Source organism: Phytophthora cinnamomi, assembly GCF_018691715.1.
Source record: "Phytophthora cinnamomi strain GKB4 chromosome Unknown Contig107, whole genome shotgun sequence".
Taxonomy (NCBI): domain Eukaryota; phylum Oomycota; class Peronosporomycetes; order Peronosporales; family Peronosporaceae; genus Phytophthora; species Phytophthora cinnamomi.
The window spans coordinates 98,785-113,329 of NW_027151040.1; the positions used below are offsets into that span (position 1 = coordinate 98,785).

Below are 14,545 nucleotides of genomic sequence, written 5' to 3' on the forward strand. Positions count from 1 at the left end.
CTTCTCTCACGCAGCAGCTTGTGCGTTCGGCTTGGCATTTTCAAGTGTGCTGGCTCGATACGCACGCCCATACTGATTCCACTTTTTGCACGTCAACGACCTGAATGAAACAAGTAAAAGCGTCAGATCTACATCAAATCGCCACAACAACTCAAATAGACAACGCAACATACCATGCAATCACATCCTTCTCGCCCAGGAAGTCAAGAATCCGATGCAGTGCTGCTTGATCTAAGCACCTCCAGCTCAGAGCTATCAAGCCAAAACACCACGAACCCATGAGCAACAACGACAACAATTTCACGCGATCCACTCAAAAGTGCCACCCGTCGTACCTTGCAACTCCCAGCAAAGCTCTTCAATCTGCTCGCCCACCTGGTCCTTCTTCTTGTTGACACTCTCCTTGGCCTCCTCGTGCTGCCTCAGCTGCGTCTGCAGCTCCTCGATCTGGTGGCGCAAAAAGTCGATCGTCTGCGCCTCCGTGTGCACCTGCGTCTCGAGTCCGTCGAACTCTCCCTCGCACTGCAGCAGCTTGTGCTCGCGCTCGAGCCTGGCCCGGAGCGCCAGCTGGGTCTTCTCCGCCTCGGACACGGGCAGCGTCTCCTGCTTGAGCTCCACGTGGTACGCGAGCTGCTTGGAGTTGACCCACGAGAACGAGTTGTCCCAGAGCAGCAGCACCATGCCCGGGCCCGAGAGGCTGAGCTGGCCCTGCACCTGCTGCCTCTGACTATCGTAGCGCCGCGTGTCCAGCAGCTCGATCAGACTCCCGTCCGCGCAGATCATCTGCACGCCGAAGTTGACGTCGTAGTCCCTCGTGGAGAACGAGTAGTGCAGCTCTCCCTTGCGCGCGTCCAGCTTGATGGGCAGCTGGAAGCCGCCGGACGCCGCGATGGGCACCTGCGAGCTCTTCCACTGCAGCTCGTCCACGATCGGCGGCTTCCGGGGGCTCTCGCTGGACAGGAGCAGACTGCTGCTGCCGTTGCTGCTCAGCGGGGGCCCGTCGATGGTGGCCAGCAGCTGCACCCACGAGGGCCGAGCGCTCAGCCGCTGGTCGCGCAGCAGCTTCTCCTCGTGTTGCCGCAGCTTCGCGTGCACGCGCTCCATGCGTCGCTCCTTGGCGCGCCGCGTCATCGCAAATGCAAATGGAGCCAGCAGATCGTACGTTGAAGCCGCAAAGCGGAGGATAAAAAGGTGATATTACGAATGTAGACGCATAGAATAAGCAAGACTAACGACGTAAAAGAAGGTGTTGCCAGGCTAATTTGTTTGGCAAGATTGGGAGAATAGCATTTCTGAGCGATAATTCCGTAGCATTCGACACCAGCACGGAGAAAGAAGGATAACGTCAAGGAACTCTTTTGCTTGTCTTTCTCTTAGCTCTGGCCCAGGGCCTCCGCCGGAGGGTACAGTGGCCACTATGTAGCGCACTTATGGGGCGCACGCTGTCTGACCATCGGCAGCAAAACTTGACGTGGGACGCCGCCACCTATGCCGCTCCGCGCCTTCCTTCCTGTAGTCTGTTTGCCTGCTCGTTGCTGCTCTATTGGAACTCTGCCACGTCATAAATACCGGGCAGCATCGTGTTCACCTTCTCGGCAATGGCCATCACAATACCACTGCAGCAACAACAGCAACAGCAACCACAACGCAGTGGAGTCAGTTTTCTCAACTCGGCCCCAGACAACTGCGACCTCTGTCTACAGTGCCAGCCCGCTCTATCTGATCCCCCACCTTCTGTAAGCCGTGATGCCCTTGGACTTGAGCCAGAACCAGAAGGCGTCGCAGTGCTGCGCGCAGTTGATCACGCCGTCGTCGTTCTCGTTCGTGCTCTCCTGCACCGAGCGCACCAGTCAGAGTAACATGAGCACAGCATTCTCCCACCCCCAGAGGCGCCACCAAGCAGCAGAAAGGCTTCTAGACGCACTTTGAGCATGAGGAACTTGCCGATGAGCTGGAACGTGTTCTCCACGGCCTCATCCCCGTCGCCGAGCTTCGTGACCGCCGCCTTGCCGATGCCCGGGACCTCCGTCAGGTCGCCCGTGAGCGGCGCGCGCAGGAAATCGGCCAGCGTGTCCTCCGCCACGCGAGACTTCTGTGGGTCGTAGCCGTCAGCCATGGTGTCGCTCTCGATCGATGTCGCTTGGTCTGGGTTTTCGGGAAATGAAGGGGGCAAAAGTGGATCCACTTTCGCCGGCGTTGATTGGTCGAGAGAAAAGGAGAAAAAACGATGGGTTAATATCAAGAAAAAAGTGCCTGAAAAACAATGACACTTTTTTTTCACTAGGGCGCTCGAAGTAGTAGTGTTCCAACATATAAGATGAAGTAGGCTATCATACCAGCGGCCGTGTAGGATGGACAGCCACGCGACTTCACGAGCACAGTAAGTCATGCGTTGTGGTGCATCTTGGAGGCTTTTATTGTTATGTTTTCTATGAGTGGTCTCCGGTATCACCGCACTTGTCACCACAGCTATAGGCTTGTATCCCGAAGCCAAGTAAATTTGCATTGAGCGTCGGTTGTACAGCCAACAGTGCTCTCGACGTGGTTGCTGCTGTTGTTGTCACAATCCGCCAACATGGAGCACTCGTTTAGGTATTCGACGCCGTTCTCGTCGTACACGGGGTCGTACTCTTCCATGCACAGGTCAGCACACGATGCATTTCCAATGCTGTCATTGTTGTCTAGTGTCTGAAGCGAAGGTGCCATCGACGGCGTGGGCGTGGATGCCCACTCTCCGTCATAGGCCTGGGTGATCTCTTTATCGCTCACGCAAGACATGAGACGCACGTGGCACTCGTTGAAGTACGTTTCACCAACTGAACCACACCTAGGCTCTTACGACACGTGAGTTACGTGTCGTGGCAGCACTTGTCACCTGTCGTTAATGTGATCGTGGCTACCGTGAGGCCGAGAACGAGTCTCACCGCGCGCGCAACTCGAGGTGGTGTTGAGTGCGGGGCTTGATGTGAATTGGAGAATGAATCTCTGACAGGCGTGCCGCGCGAGGGAGATTCTTGGGAAGCGTACTTCGCGATGCAGTGCAACTCAAGTCCGCATATCCGCGTATTCATCATGTGCTGTCCGTGAGCAAGCTCTCCCATGGATTAAGGCAGTCATTTTTGACGCACTTTATCTGTCCTTCGCGCACAGTATATGTATATCTGTGTGACGGATTCATGTAACTATGCATGATTCGTCAATTTCTTCTTACGTAAATTGTCAATTGGTATATCTGGTGTACACGTCAATTGATAACTTGACCAATGATAGTTGAGAAGAAGTTCTTGTCAATAGTTTAACGGACGTAGCTACAACAGGGTAGTGCAGCAACATGCTAGCGACAGTTAAAACTCAATGTCACTCCTCAATTTTCCATCGTGAGCACTAGTACCATTACAATCTGGCGGCAGATATACCTCGGGAGCTGTGCGTAGGAATGTTGGTACATGGTGGTGTGCGAAAGCAGACGTCCATTTAATACTAATACCTTCGTAGCTTAGGGATGTGTGCTTCTCAGAGAAACTTTACTCAAGTGCAAAAGACCTTGCTGAAGACATGCTAGGACATTCTATTGGTATTTTTTTAACCCATTAAAGCGCTTCAGAACAGCAATGCTGCTGAGTCTGTCGAGTACCTATGCACAGGTGCGTGATGCATGCACGGCGAAATTTTTTTTTGCTTAAGCACCCTGCGTCGTGATATCAGGGTTCTCGATGCGTTGGTTGCTGTCGCCGCTCGTGCCCCTGCACTTCGCCAACCTCATGTAGCACTTGTTGGAGTACTGGACGCCGTTCTCATCGTACACGGGGTTGAACTCTTCCGTGCACAAGAAATCGCACGACTGTTCTCCGGTGCTTTTGCTGCTGGATGTCTTAGGCGAAGGGGTCACCAACGGGGAGGGTGTGGTTGCGCACTCTCCATCAGATACCTGCGTAATGTTCTTTTCAGGGTGGTTGCAGCTAGCGATGCCCAGGTTGCATTCGTTGCTGTATGTCACGTTATCGGAACCGCACACTGGAGCGTAGTTGTCGGGGCATAGCATGTCCTCGCAAGCTCCACCCTTGTGTCCGGGGGCGAAAGCAAGCTTGCGCTGAGCATCTGTGCCAGGGTTCTTGGTAGTGCCCCCGCACTTCGCCAACTTCATGAAGCACGCGTTGGAGTACTGGACGCCGTTCTCGTCAGTCACAGGCTCGTACACATCCAGACACAAGAAATCGCACGACTGTTCTCCGGTGCTTTTGCTGCTGGATGTCTTAGGCGAAGGGGTCACCAGCGGGGAGGGTGTGGTTGCGCACTCTCCATCAGATACCTGCGTAATGTTCTTTTCAGGGTGGTTGCAGCTAGCGATGCCCAGGTTGCATTCGTTGCTGTATGTCACGTTATCGGAACCGCACACTGGAGCGTAATTGTCGGGGCATAGCATGTCCTCGCAAGCTCCACCCTTGTGTCCGGGGGCGAAAGCAAGCTTGCGCTGAGCATCTGTGCCGGGGTTCTTGGTAGTGCCCCCGCACTTCGCCAACCTCATGTAGCACTCGTTGGAGTACTGGACGCCGTTCTCGTCGGTCACAGGCTCGTACACATCCAGACACAAGAAATCGCACGACTGTTCTCCGGTGCTTTTGCTGCTGGATGTCTTAGGCGAAGGGGTAATCAACGGCGCGGGTGTGGATGCACACTCTCCGTCGGAGGCCTGGGAGATTTCCTTGTCGCTTTGACAAGACGCGAGGCGTAGGTAGCACTCGTTGGAGTACGTTTCATCGTTGGAGCCACACACAGGCTCGTACACGTCGAGGCAACCGAAGGAGCATTTGTCGTCGGCGATACTTGACGCGGTCGCGACAGCCGTGAGAACGAGGCCGAGGGCGAATTTCATTATGCGGGTGGCTTGGAGGCTGACCTGGAGTGCGGGACTTGATGCGAATTGAAGAATGAATCTCCGACAGGTGTGGCGTGGAAGGCCCCACACTACCACTCCTACTGTATTATAGTACATATTATTATATACCGTACTGCATTTCGCAAAATGATGTTTACTCACGTCCGTATACACCAGTTGCTCTGCAATCGCTTGGATGGATTAAATCATTGTCACAGTTCTTGTTGCGACGCTCAACCACTGTTTGAACCGGCGCCTACCTATACGTCCTCCGGACAAAGCACTTGCTACCAGATAGGTTTCGGGAGCTGCACGTGTGGATACGGTTGCAGCTCTATTAATACGAAACGTTGTGGCTTACATGTATTGAAAGGATTACACAGTGTAATCCCACTGTACTTTGTAGCCACAAGCAGCTGTTAGCGTGTCCGGTGCGACAAGTTAGCGGCACACTGGCTTGGGTGATACTGTATGACCCAACTTGGGTGATACAGTATCACCAGGCCTTTTAAAAAAGTAAGCATTGCATCAAGAGAAAGTGCAGAGCGCCTACTCCTATTTTGCATGTTGCCTACTTAACCACCAAAGCTCGCAATCTATTCGTTCATTCGACCTTTGGTTCATTCTTGGTTCGACCAATCTGACTGCAATTCGGACGGTATTACTGTATTACCGTGATACTGGGAGTTTTGCCTAAGGAAGGAAATACATGTTAGTTATTATATATGATACTGTACCATCCGAGCTGCAACAGGTATTACAACACAAACCCTGTTGCTGCAAGTTGAGCTGTCGTTTTCCAGGGAGTTGGCAGCAGTACCGAAATTGATGTTACGTGCGTCCGCTCTCGCTTCCACCCTTGCGCTTGGCCATTCCACGATTGCACTCGTTCAAATACTGAACGCCGTTTTCGTCGGTCACAGGATCGAAGACGTCGAGGCATATATCCGGACTACCCGCGTCACCACTGTTACTGCTTAAATTTGACCCCACCACGGAAGAAGACCCTTGACACTCTCCATCGGAGATCTTCGTGATGGAACCGCCGCTCTCGCACCGAGCAACACCGACAGCACGATCGCTAGGGTACGTGACGCCGTCCGAGCTGCAAACCGGTTGGTATATGTTGGTGCAAAGAGTTGAGCAACCAGAACTGGTGGTGGTCATGATAAGTGACAACAATGTACCTAAGAAAACACCTGGTGGAGTTAGCGGAGTTGTGTTTCCACCCACTTATTGTTGTGAAGAAGCGAGCTCCACCACCCTACCTCGCGTATAGGATATGGATGCGCATGGTGCTGTCTGAAGAATACCAGGTTGGTAACTAGTGGCTGACCACAATTGCGCTGCTGGACTTGGTTTTCAGCTGCAAGTACAACACCTTATAATCAGGTTAGTGAGCGGCATTAAAGGATGATCACAAAGAATGACTACTGGCTCCGGTAGTCTCGATTTTAACATGGATGAGGTGCCATGCGCTACTGTAACAGACGTCTGGTTCGTGTGCTGTCAAAACTGTCAAAATTTGTCGGGGCATACAGCCTGGTTCCGTGATAGAAGCGGGCGTTTTGGTGTCCCGCATATGGCGTTAGCGCAATATATTGGTAGAAAAACAAGAGTTAGTCCAATACAATGTTCAAATATAGAGGACAATGAAATGCTTTTGTGCACACGAAATTTTACGAAGGCAAAATATAGTTCTGTGATTGGCTAAATGAAGCTGTATGCGCCGACAGGGAGTACAAAACCTGTACGTGGTATGCGCTGTCAGAAGGAATACGGAACATGCTGTTCATATGTTTTTCAATCCCGGTTCATGTACAAACATCAATAATAATGTGTCTTTTCTGATCGTACGAGTACAGTATGAACAACAGAGCCGAATATTAACTTCGATAGTACTAACGAACATAATAACTATATATTACTATTGGTATTGGAAGTATCAATATCCAGATATTAGAGAGAACGAAAGTTGCTGAATTATTATTTATTAGCTTTTCCAGTAGACTATTACCCGCTACTTTCCACTACATTGGGGGTTCAACGACGTTTCATTAATGGGAACTTATGCAATGACCATCAGCTCAGTCCGATAAGGGACGAGGAGAGGCGGGACTTCGTTGCTTGCTTGTTGGTCTGAAGACAAAGTGAGGGAAAACGCCACGCGTCCATCGGTTGGTCTGCGGTGTAGTCACCCCAATGTACCGGTATGCACCGGTATACCGGAAACACAATTCTGAAGTGGAAAACACAATTCCCTGGCTCTGCCATGGAATACAGCAGTGTTACATTATAGAGATTGGTAGCGACATAGTGGCCAAAAGCAGAATCACTTGGTGCTTTTGTTTGTTCACATTGCCAATATAAACTAGTATAATGATAAACGACATGTAAAAAAGCGGTACCACATTAATATTGTATTATAATGTCTACGTTGGACGCTATGTGGTGATTGAAAAATGGAAAGGGCAACACTTACTATAACATGAACGGGGCTAACCTAGCATAGTAATGAAATCAGGGAGCATCGAGGCCAATATTCACGATTCAATTAGTGGAGCTGCGTGCACTTCATGGTTGTTGAATGCAATTGGTAGTTGACTGGTCGCCCCGTAAACTTCACCTTGAAGCCATCCCGTAAGTCGTCCCGTAATACGAATCGTAAATCACCACGTAGTTATAAATTACGAAACCAGCATGTATACAGTACAATCATGCTTGAAATTATACTGGTGTGATGACTTCAAAATTATTCCCACAAATGACTGGTCCGTAAACCGTAGCCTTAAATTAAAATTGCATGGACCAGTCATTTGCACCTTGGTTTCTAAAACGTGCAACTTGACCGGGAAATGGTGTAGTCGTTTTCAAATATATATACCTTATTCGACGGACTTGAGGCATCCAACACAGTTTTCATCCTAACAAGAAGCGAACAATGATACCACGGCATCAATTTGCGAAGTATAATAGGAGTGGTAGTATGGGCCTTCTTCGCCACCCCTGTCGGAGATTCATTCTCCAATTCGCAACAAGTCCCGCACTCCAGCTCAGCCTCCAAGCCACCCGCATACCGGTAATGAAGATCGCCCTCGGCCTCATAGCTGTCGCGATCACGTCAACTATTGCCGACGATGCTGGAGAAGAGTCGTGTGCTCGGGTGTGTACAGCCCCGTGACCGACGAGAACGGCGTCGAGTACTCCAACGCGTGCTTCATTTGGCGAAGTGCGGGGCACTACCAAGAACCCTGGCACAGATGCTCAGCGCAAGCTTGCTTTCGCCCCCGGACACAAGGGTGGAGCTTGCGAGGACATGCTATGCCCCGACAACTACGCTCCAGTGTGCGGTTCCGATAACGTGACATACAGCAACGAATGCAACCTGGGCATCGCTAGCTGCAACCACCCTGAAAAGAACATTACGCAGGTATCTGATGGAGAGTGCGCAACCACACCCTCCCCGTTGGTGACCCCTTCGCCTAAGACATCCAGCAGCAAAAGCACCGGAGAACAGTCGTGCGATTTCTTGTGCACGGAAGAGTTCAACCCCGTGTACGATGAGAACGGCGTCCAGTACTCCAACGCGTGCTTCATGAAGTTGGCGAAGTGCAGGGGCACGAGCGGCGACAGCAACCAACGCATCGAGAACCCTGATATCACGACGCAGGGTGCTTAAGCAAAAAAAAATTTCGCCGTGCATGCATCACGCACCTGTGCATAGGTACTCGACAGACTCAGCAGCATTGCTGTTCTGAAGCGCTTTAATGGGTTAAACAAATACCAATAGAATGTCCTAGCATGTCTTCAGCAAGGTCTTTTGCACTTGAGTAAAGTTTCTCTGAGAAACACACATCCCTAAGCTACGAAGGTATTAGTATTAAATGGACGTCTGCTTTCGCACACCACCATGTACCAACATTCCTACGCACAGCTCCCGAAGTATATCTGCCGCCAGATTGTAATGGTACTAGTGCTCACGATGGAAAATTGAGGAGTGACATTGAGTTTTAACTGTCGCTAGCATGTTGCTGCACTACCCTGTTGTAGCTACGTCCGTTAAACTATTGACAAGAACTTCTTCTCAACTATCATTGGTCAAGTTATCAATTGACGTGTACACCAGATATACCAATTGACAATTTACGTAAGAAGAAATTGACGAATCATGCATAGTTACATGAATCCGTCACACAGATATACATATACTGTGCGCGAAGGACAGATAAAGTGCGTCAAAAATGACTGCCTTAATCCATGGGAGAGCTTGCTCACGGACAGCACATGATGAATACGCGGATATGCGGACTTGAGTTGCACTGCATCGCGAAGTACGCTTCCCAAGAATCTCCCTCGCGCGGCACGCCTGTCAGAGATTCATTCTCCAATTCACATCAAGCCCCGCACTCAACACCACCTCGAGTTGCGCGCGCGGTGAGACTCGTTCTCGGCCTCACGGTAGCCACGATCACATTAACGACAGGTGACAAGTGCTGCCACGACACGTAACTCACGTGTCGTAAGAGCCTAGGTGTGGTTCAGTTGGTGAAACGTACTTCAACGAGTGCCACGTGCGTCTCATGTCTTGCGTGAGCGATAAAGAGATCACCCAGGCCTATGACGGAGAGTGGGCATCCACGCCCACGCCGTCGATGGCACCTTCGCTTCAGACACTAGACAACAATGACAGCATTGGAAATGCATCGTGTGCTGACCTGTGCATGGAAGAGTACGACCCCGTGTACGACGAGAACGGCGTCGAATACCTAAACGAGTGCTCCATGTTGGCGGATTGTGACAACAACAGCAGCAACCACGTCGAGAGCACTGTTGGCTTTACAACCGACGCTCAATGCATATTTACCTGGCTTCGCGATACAAGCTTATAGCTGTGGTGACAAGTGCGGTGATACCGGAGACTACTCAATAGAAAAACACTGGGTCGTCTGCGACTTGGCTGGGAACACCAGTGCTGTAAAGGGTTGCTGCTGGCACTGATACATTTTTTTTTGCCGTGACAAAGGAGCTATCTACAGTATTCTGACCGCGCGAGTCATCGTGACCATGTATTCTCTAAACGTCTTGCAATGTCGTAGGTAAGTTATTGTTACCCAGTTAAACATATACACAGAGTCGATCAACTCGTTGTATTCGCTTCACGGCGTCGCGCTGAACGAGCCTGTCACGGCGGTGGTTGTCGACAACGCCACGTTAGATAAAACAAAACACCAGAATTCCGCAGTGACAACTACATTTTGTCTGGGTAGGCAGTACGGTCACATTCGAGGAATTTGCTCGAGCAACTCCGTCCTTTGGTATCGAATATTATAAAGGTATAATTCTACTAAAAAAGAAATGAAATTATGAAGTGTTACTATCCGTTTGCAGGATATTAATACTATACTACGTAATATCGCCAAAGCTGCTGCAACTACTGTAGTAAGCGTAAGTCAATTGACAATGGTGGAGTATTCATAGTAGTCTGCTTCTCGAGAATCGAAGTAGTATTTGATAATCAGAGGCTAATAGTATCTGCTACCCGTAAAGGGATATCCACTTTGCTAGGAAGGCTTCCCCGCTCGGCAATCTAAGCAGCACTCGTCTTCGTAGACTTTGACGCTTTCTCTGATACAGTTTGCTGCTTCGAGGTAGATCCCTCCGAACCAGCGCAGACGTCCTCGCTAGCCTCGACCAGCTTAAGTTTCGGGTTGTTGCAGCTAGCAAGTTCTAGCTGGCACGAGCTCGAGTAGGTGACACCGTCTGAGCCGCACACCGGGGAGTAAATATCAGGACAAGCATCCGCGCAGTCAGCACTCGATGCGGAGCTAGCGCTACCGACGACACCATTAGAGCCGTCCTCGTACAGACTTCCAATGCCGCTGTCACTGGTCGAAGAAATCTTGGTCGACTTGGTGCTCTTTGTAGTCTTTGAAGTCTTCTCCTCCTTCGTAGTTTTCTCAGCCTTGGAGGGGGGCTTGGTGCTCTGTGACACCTTACTCGCCGTAGACGAGCTGTCGCTATCATCGTTACCTGAATCGTTTTTGGTGTTCTTGCACTTCGCCATCCGCATGTAGCATTCATTGCTGTATGTCTTGCCACTCTCGTCGCTGACGGGGTCGTACACATCGATACACGCATCGGGACATGCTGTGGCGGCGCTACCTGCTTTAGATCCTTTAATAGATGACGCAAACGACCCGCCAGCGCATTTGCCTGTAGCCGTCATATTCAGCTCGGGCGTTCTGCAATGGGCAATGCCGAACGCACATTCGTTTGTGTAAGTTACGCCGTCAGACCCGCACACAGGCTCGAAATCGGTCGGGCAAATTTGGTCGCAACCGGCTGCAGAGCCCGAGGCATCCCAGCTGAAGTCCCATGAATCGGCCGAGGCGGACGCCGACTCTGAGTCCGATTCGGAGCGAACGCTCTTGAGGGGGTTCCCCGCGCGTACGGAGGTGAAGGCGATAGCTGCAAGCGCGATGCCGACCACAGCCTTCATGTTTAATGCTGCCTGAGAGACGGCAAAGCACGCTTTTTGATCCCGTCGAATTCGAGAGTGCCGAAGCCATCCCTCAGGGATTCCCTGTGCTCAACACTACGGCGGCAGCTCTCGCTTTCAATCCGGAGAGGCCTCTCTCAGAGAGTCCCTGATCGGGGAAAGGCAAGCATCGTCTTTGCGCGTTACAGAGCTCCGGCCGGCGGCAGGGAATTGGGTCTCAATTTTCCCGCATTTCACAGGCACAGGACGCCGACAACCAGATGCAGGAAGCACGACGAAACTCATTGCGATGGAGAGGTGGAAAGCTACAGTGGATACTGCTTCGATGAGCATGCAGTACATGTACGCGCACCAAGCAGCGCTCAGCAAAAGCCTTCTGATGCTGCGTTGCATTTCAATGCGCAGCCTTGATCTGGACGTTTTTCCGCTTCTCCATCTGGGTCGCGAACAGAAAAGCATGGCTGCAGTGTGCACGGTCGCAGACGACATCGGGCGATGCATTTCAACACACGTCTTGCGAACATGTGCAGGACGTGTGTTACATGCATGTATTGGACATGCCCAGTGCGGCGCATGGTGCGGCGCAGCATATCCGGATAAGACATATAATACATGTACTGTATTAGCCTGCGCGTTGCCTTTCAAGGCAACTGCCAAGTCGAGTCCTTGATGCTTTCAAGTCGAGCTCACGGAGAAACAACGAAGCGTGTCGTCCCATACAAGTCCTCATCGCGCTTCTACGTGTGCACAGTACAAAAGGTGGCAGTCGCCAAAAGGAGCACCAACAAGTGCATCATCATAATACAGTACAATACTCCTCAATCAATCAATAATACTCCTTAATCATAATACAGTACAATACTCCTTGGCTCGAGTTATCGGTATGTATGTATTTTTAAATACATATTAAAATATGTATGTATGTATGTATGTATGTATGTATGTATGTATGTATGTATGTATGTATGTATGTATGTATGTATGTATGTATGTATGTATGTATGTATGTATGTATGTATGTATGTATGTATGTATGTATGTATGTATGTATGTATGTATGTATTAATATGTATGTATGTATACGTACGGATGTGGTCATCCTCGTACATCCATCCACGAATTCGATGTACGCGGCGCTCCTCTTTGGCACAACCACATTGACGATAACTTATCCTAACCTCGGTTTGCTAGAAGTGCCTTCGTCAATAAGGAAGGAAACCTGTTCGTTTGGATAGCTGATGTCAGTTGCCCAGTGAAACTTGAGCTTGTCCAAGTTGGGACGACACTTCGCGACAACTTACACTGCCGCCGTGAGCCCCTACAATAACAATATCCGTGTCTCGAGCGAGGATTGTGGGATCGCTCTGGGACAATGTACACGGCAGAAGTGTGAAACCACAAACGGTCGGTCCACCAAGGAGAAGGTGGGAATGCATAATCAAGCACTTCAACTTCTGAAGTAGCTGTTAAGTGGCACGTCGTGTGCTGAGACTTTTTTTTCATTTGCGAATTGCAGCCGTCGCGCAACCAAGCAGAAACCGATGACGAAGGTATCGCATGTCGACCTCCCCTCCTTCCACCAGCCCCCTCTCACCCCTTTCCTTCTGTCACGCGCTACAGATAATCCAGGGGCTCTCCGAAGTGCTGGAGCACTATGACGTGGTGCTCATCGACCAGTACGGTGTGCTGCACAATGGCACCGTGCCCTACGTTGGGGCTGTCGACTGCTTCAACCGCATGATCGCGGCGGGGAAGAAGGTTGTGCTGCTGTCCAACACTGCACACCGCTCCTGCGGCCTCCCGATCAAGCTGGGGCCCATGGGCTTCTCCACCGACTTCCAGGGCGTCACCGGTGGCGAGGTGTGTCATGACTACCTGCTGGAGAGACGCGACACGCACGCGCGCTGCTCGCTCATGACCTCCGACCTCGACGGTAAGGTCACCAAGCGCGCGTCGAACCCAGAGTCAATCTTCCACGGTCTGGACGTGAAAATCGTGGGTCTGGACAAGGCCCAATTTCTCATGGTGGAGGGCACGCAGCAGGTGTGCTACAGCGACCGCGTGGCCGAGATTCTGCCCACGGACTTTCGCCACACGGGTGATGTGAACGACGCTATGAAGGAGTTCCTGCGCGGTGGTCTGGAGCGCAAGCTGCCGCTGTTGTGTCCGAATCCGGACGTGCTGGCAGTTGTCGCCAACGACCGGTTCGTGCACATGGGAGGCGGCATCGCCAAGCTGTATGAAGAAATGGGCGGAGAGGTCGTCTACTTCGGCAAGCCGATGAAGGAGCACTTTGATGTGTGCCTACAACTGGCGAACGTGGCGGACAAATCGAAGGTTGTGCACATTGGCGACTCACTGCATCATGACATTCAAGGCGCCAAGAATACTGGAGTGGATAGCATTTTCATCGCTGCCGGAGTCCACGCCAAGGAGCTTGACGTGAACGCTTGGGGGTCAACAGATGAAGAGCTGCACGTTAAGCCTGATCTCCTTGACAAGTTGCTCGAGAAAACGCAGCTTGACCCGACGTACACCATGACGCGCTATACGTGGTAGATTTGCAGAGTCATTCAGCACGACAAAATGACATGGGATGGACCCCGCTACTCGATAGAGGCTACAAGCAGCGAACAATACCACCACAAAGCGAAACGCACGCATTATTTGTGGCTTTCAACCATTGAGACCGCTCAGACGGTCGTTCTTCACACCTTCATGTACGAGCATTCAGGGTAGATGACAGTCATCAACACTTAATTTTAACGGTACATGGTATCACGATAGTCAGCTCGCCTACGCTTAATTATTCGTGAAACGACGACGTCAGTGTATGGCCCCATTGACAGCCCTATACCCGATAATGCTTCCGGGCAAGGTACAAAGGTTGATGTAGGCAGTCTGTTTCAAGGCCAGATCCCCATTCCGGCAGCAGTGACTACTGTAGTGATACAATAAATGCAAATCCGTCTAAACGAAATGCTGCCCTATTGAGAATCGACTCACGGAATGGCACGCCCAAACAAATGCGTGGTCGCCACATTACAGTTGCGACAAGGATTCGGCACGTGTTATCTGAAGCAGAAGCTGGCTGCTGCACTGAAGCATTTAACCATCGATCGAATGAATACTTACTATCGGTACCCAGTTCGCCACGTTTGGCGGTGACC

At 51.0% G+C, this 14,545-nt stretch overlaps 3 protein-coding genes across 3 annotated transcripts; 1 reads left to right on the forward strand and 2 right to left on the reverse strand.

Annotated features, from left to right (window-relative positions):
* Positions 1-6: 6 nt before the first annotated feature.
* IUM83_17264 (putative F-box protein) lies at positions 7-1,131 on the reverse strand (the record flags this gene model as incomplete). Its single annotated transcript, XM_067942203.1, has 3 exons — positions 7-100; positions 174-252; positions 336-1,131. 3 exons carry the CDS (start codon positions 1,129-1,131, stop codon positions 7-9), a joined length of 969 nt encoding a protein of 322 aa, XP_067782378.1.
* A 409-nt stretch (positions 1,132-1,540) lies between these two features.
* IUM83_17265 (uncharacterized protein) lies at positions 1,541-2,116 on the reverse strand (the record flags this gene model as incomplete). Its single annotated transcript, XM_067942204.1, has 3 exons — positions 1,541-1,616; positions 1,732-1,832; positions 1,925-2,116. The coding sequence occupies 3 exons, from the start codon at positions 2,114-2,116 to the stop codon at positions 1,541-1,543; spliced, it is 369 nt and encodes a 122-aa protein (XP_067782379.1).
* Positions 2,117-12,916: 10,800 nt separating this feature from the next.
* IUM83_17266 (TIGR01459 family HAD hydrolase) lies at positions 12,917-13,934 on the forward strand (the record flags this gene model as incomplete). The annotated part of the gene is made up of 2 exons (XM_067942205.1): positions 12,917-12,925; positions 12,996-13,934. The coding sequence occupies 2 exons, from the start codon at positions 12,917-12,919 to the stop codon at positions 13,932-13,934; spliced, it is 948 nt and encodes a 315-aa protein (XP_067782376.1).
* Positions 13,935-14,545: the final 611 nt, after the last annotated feature.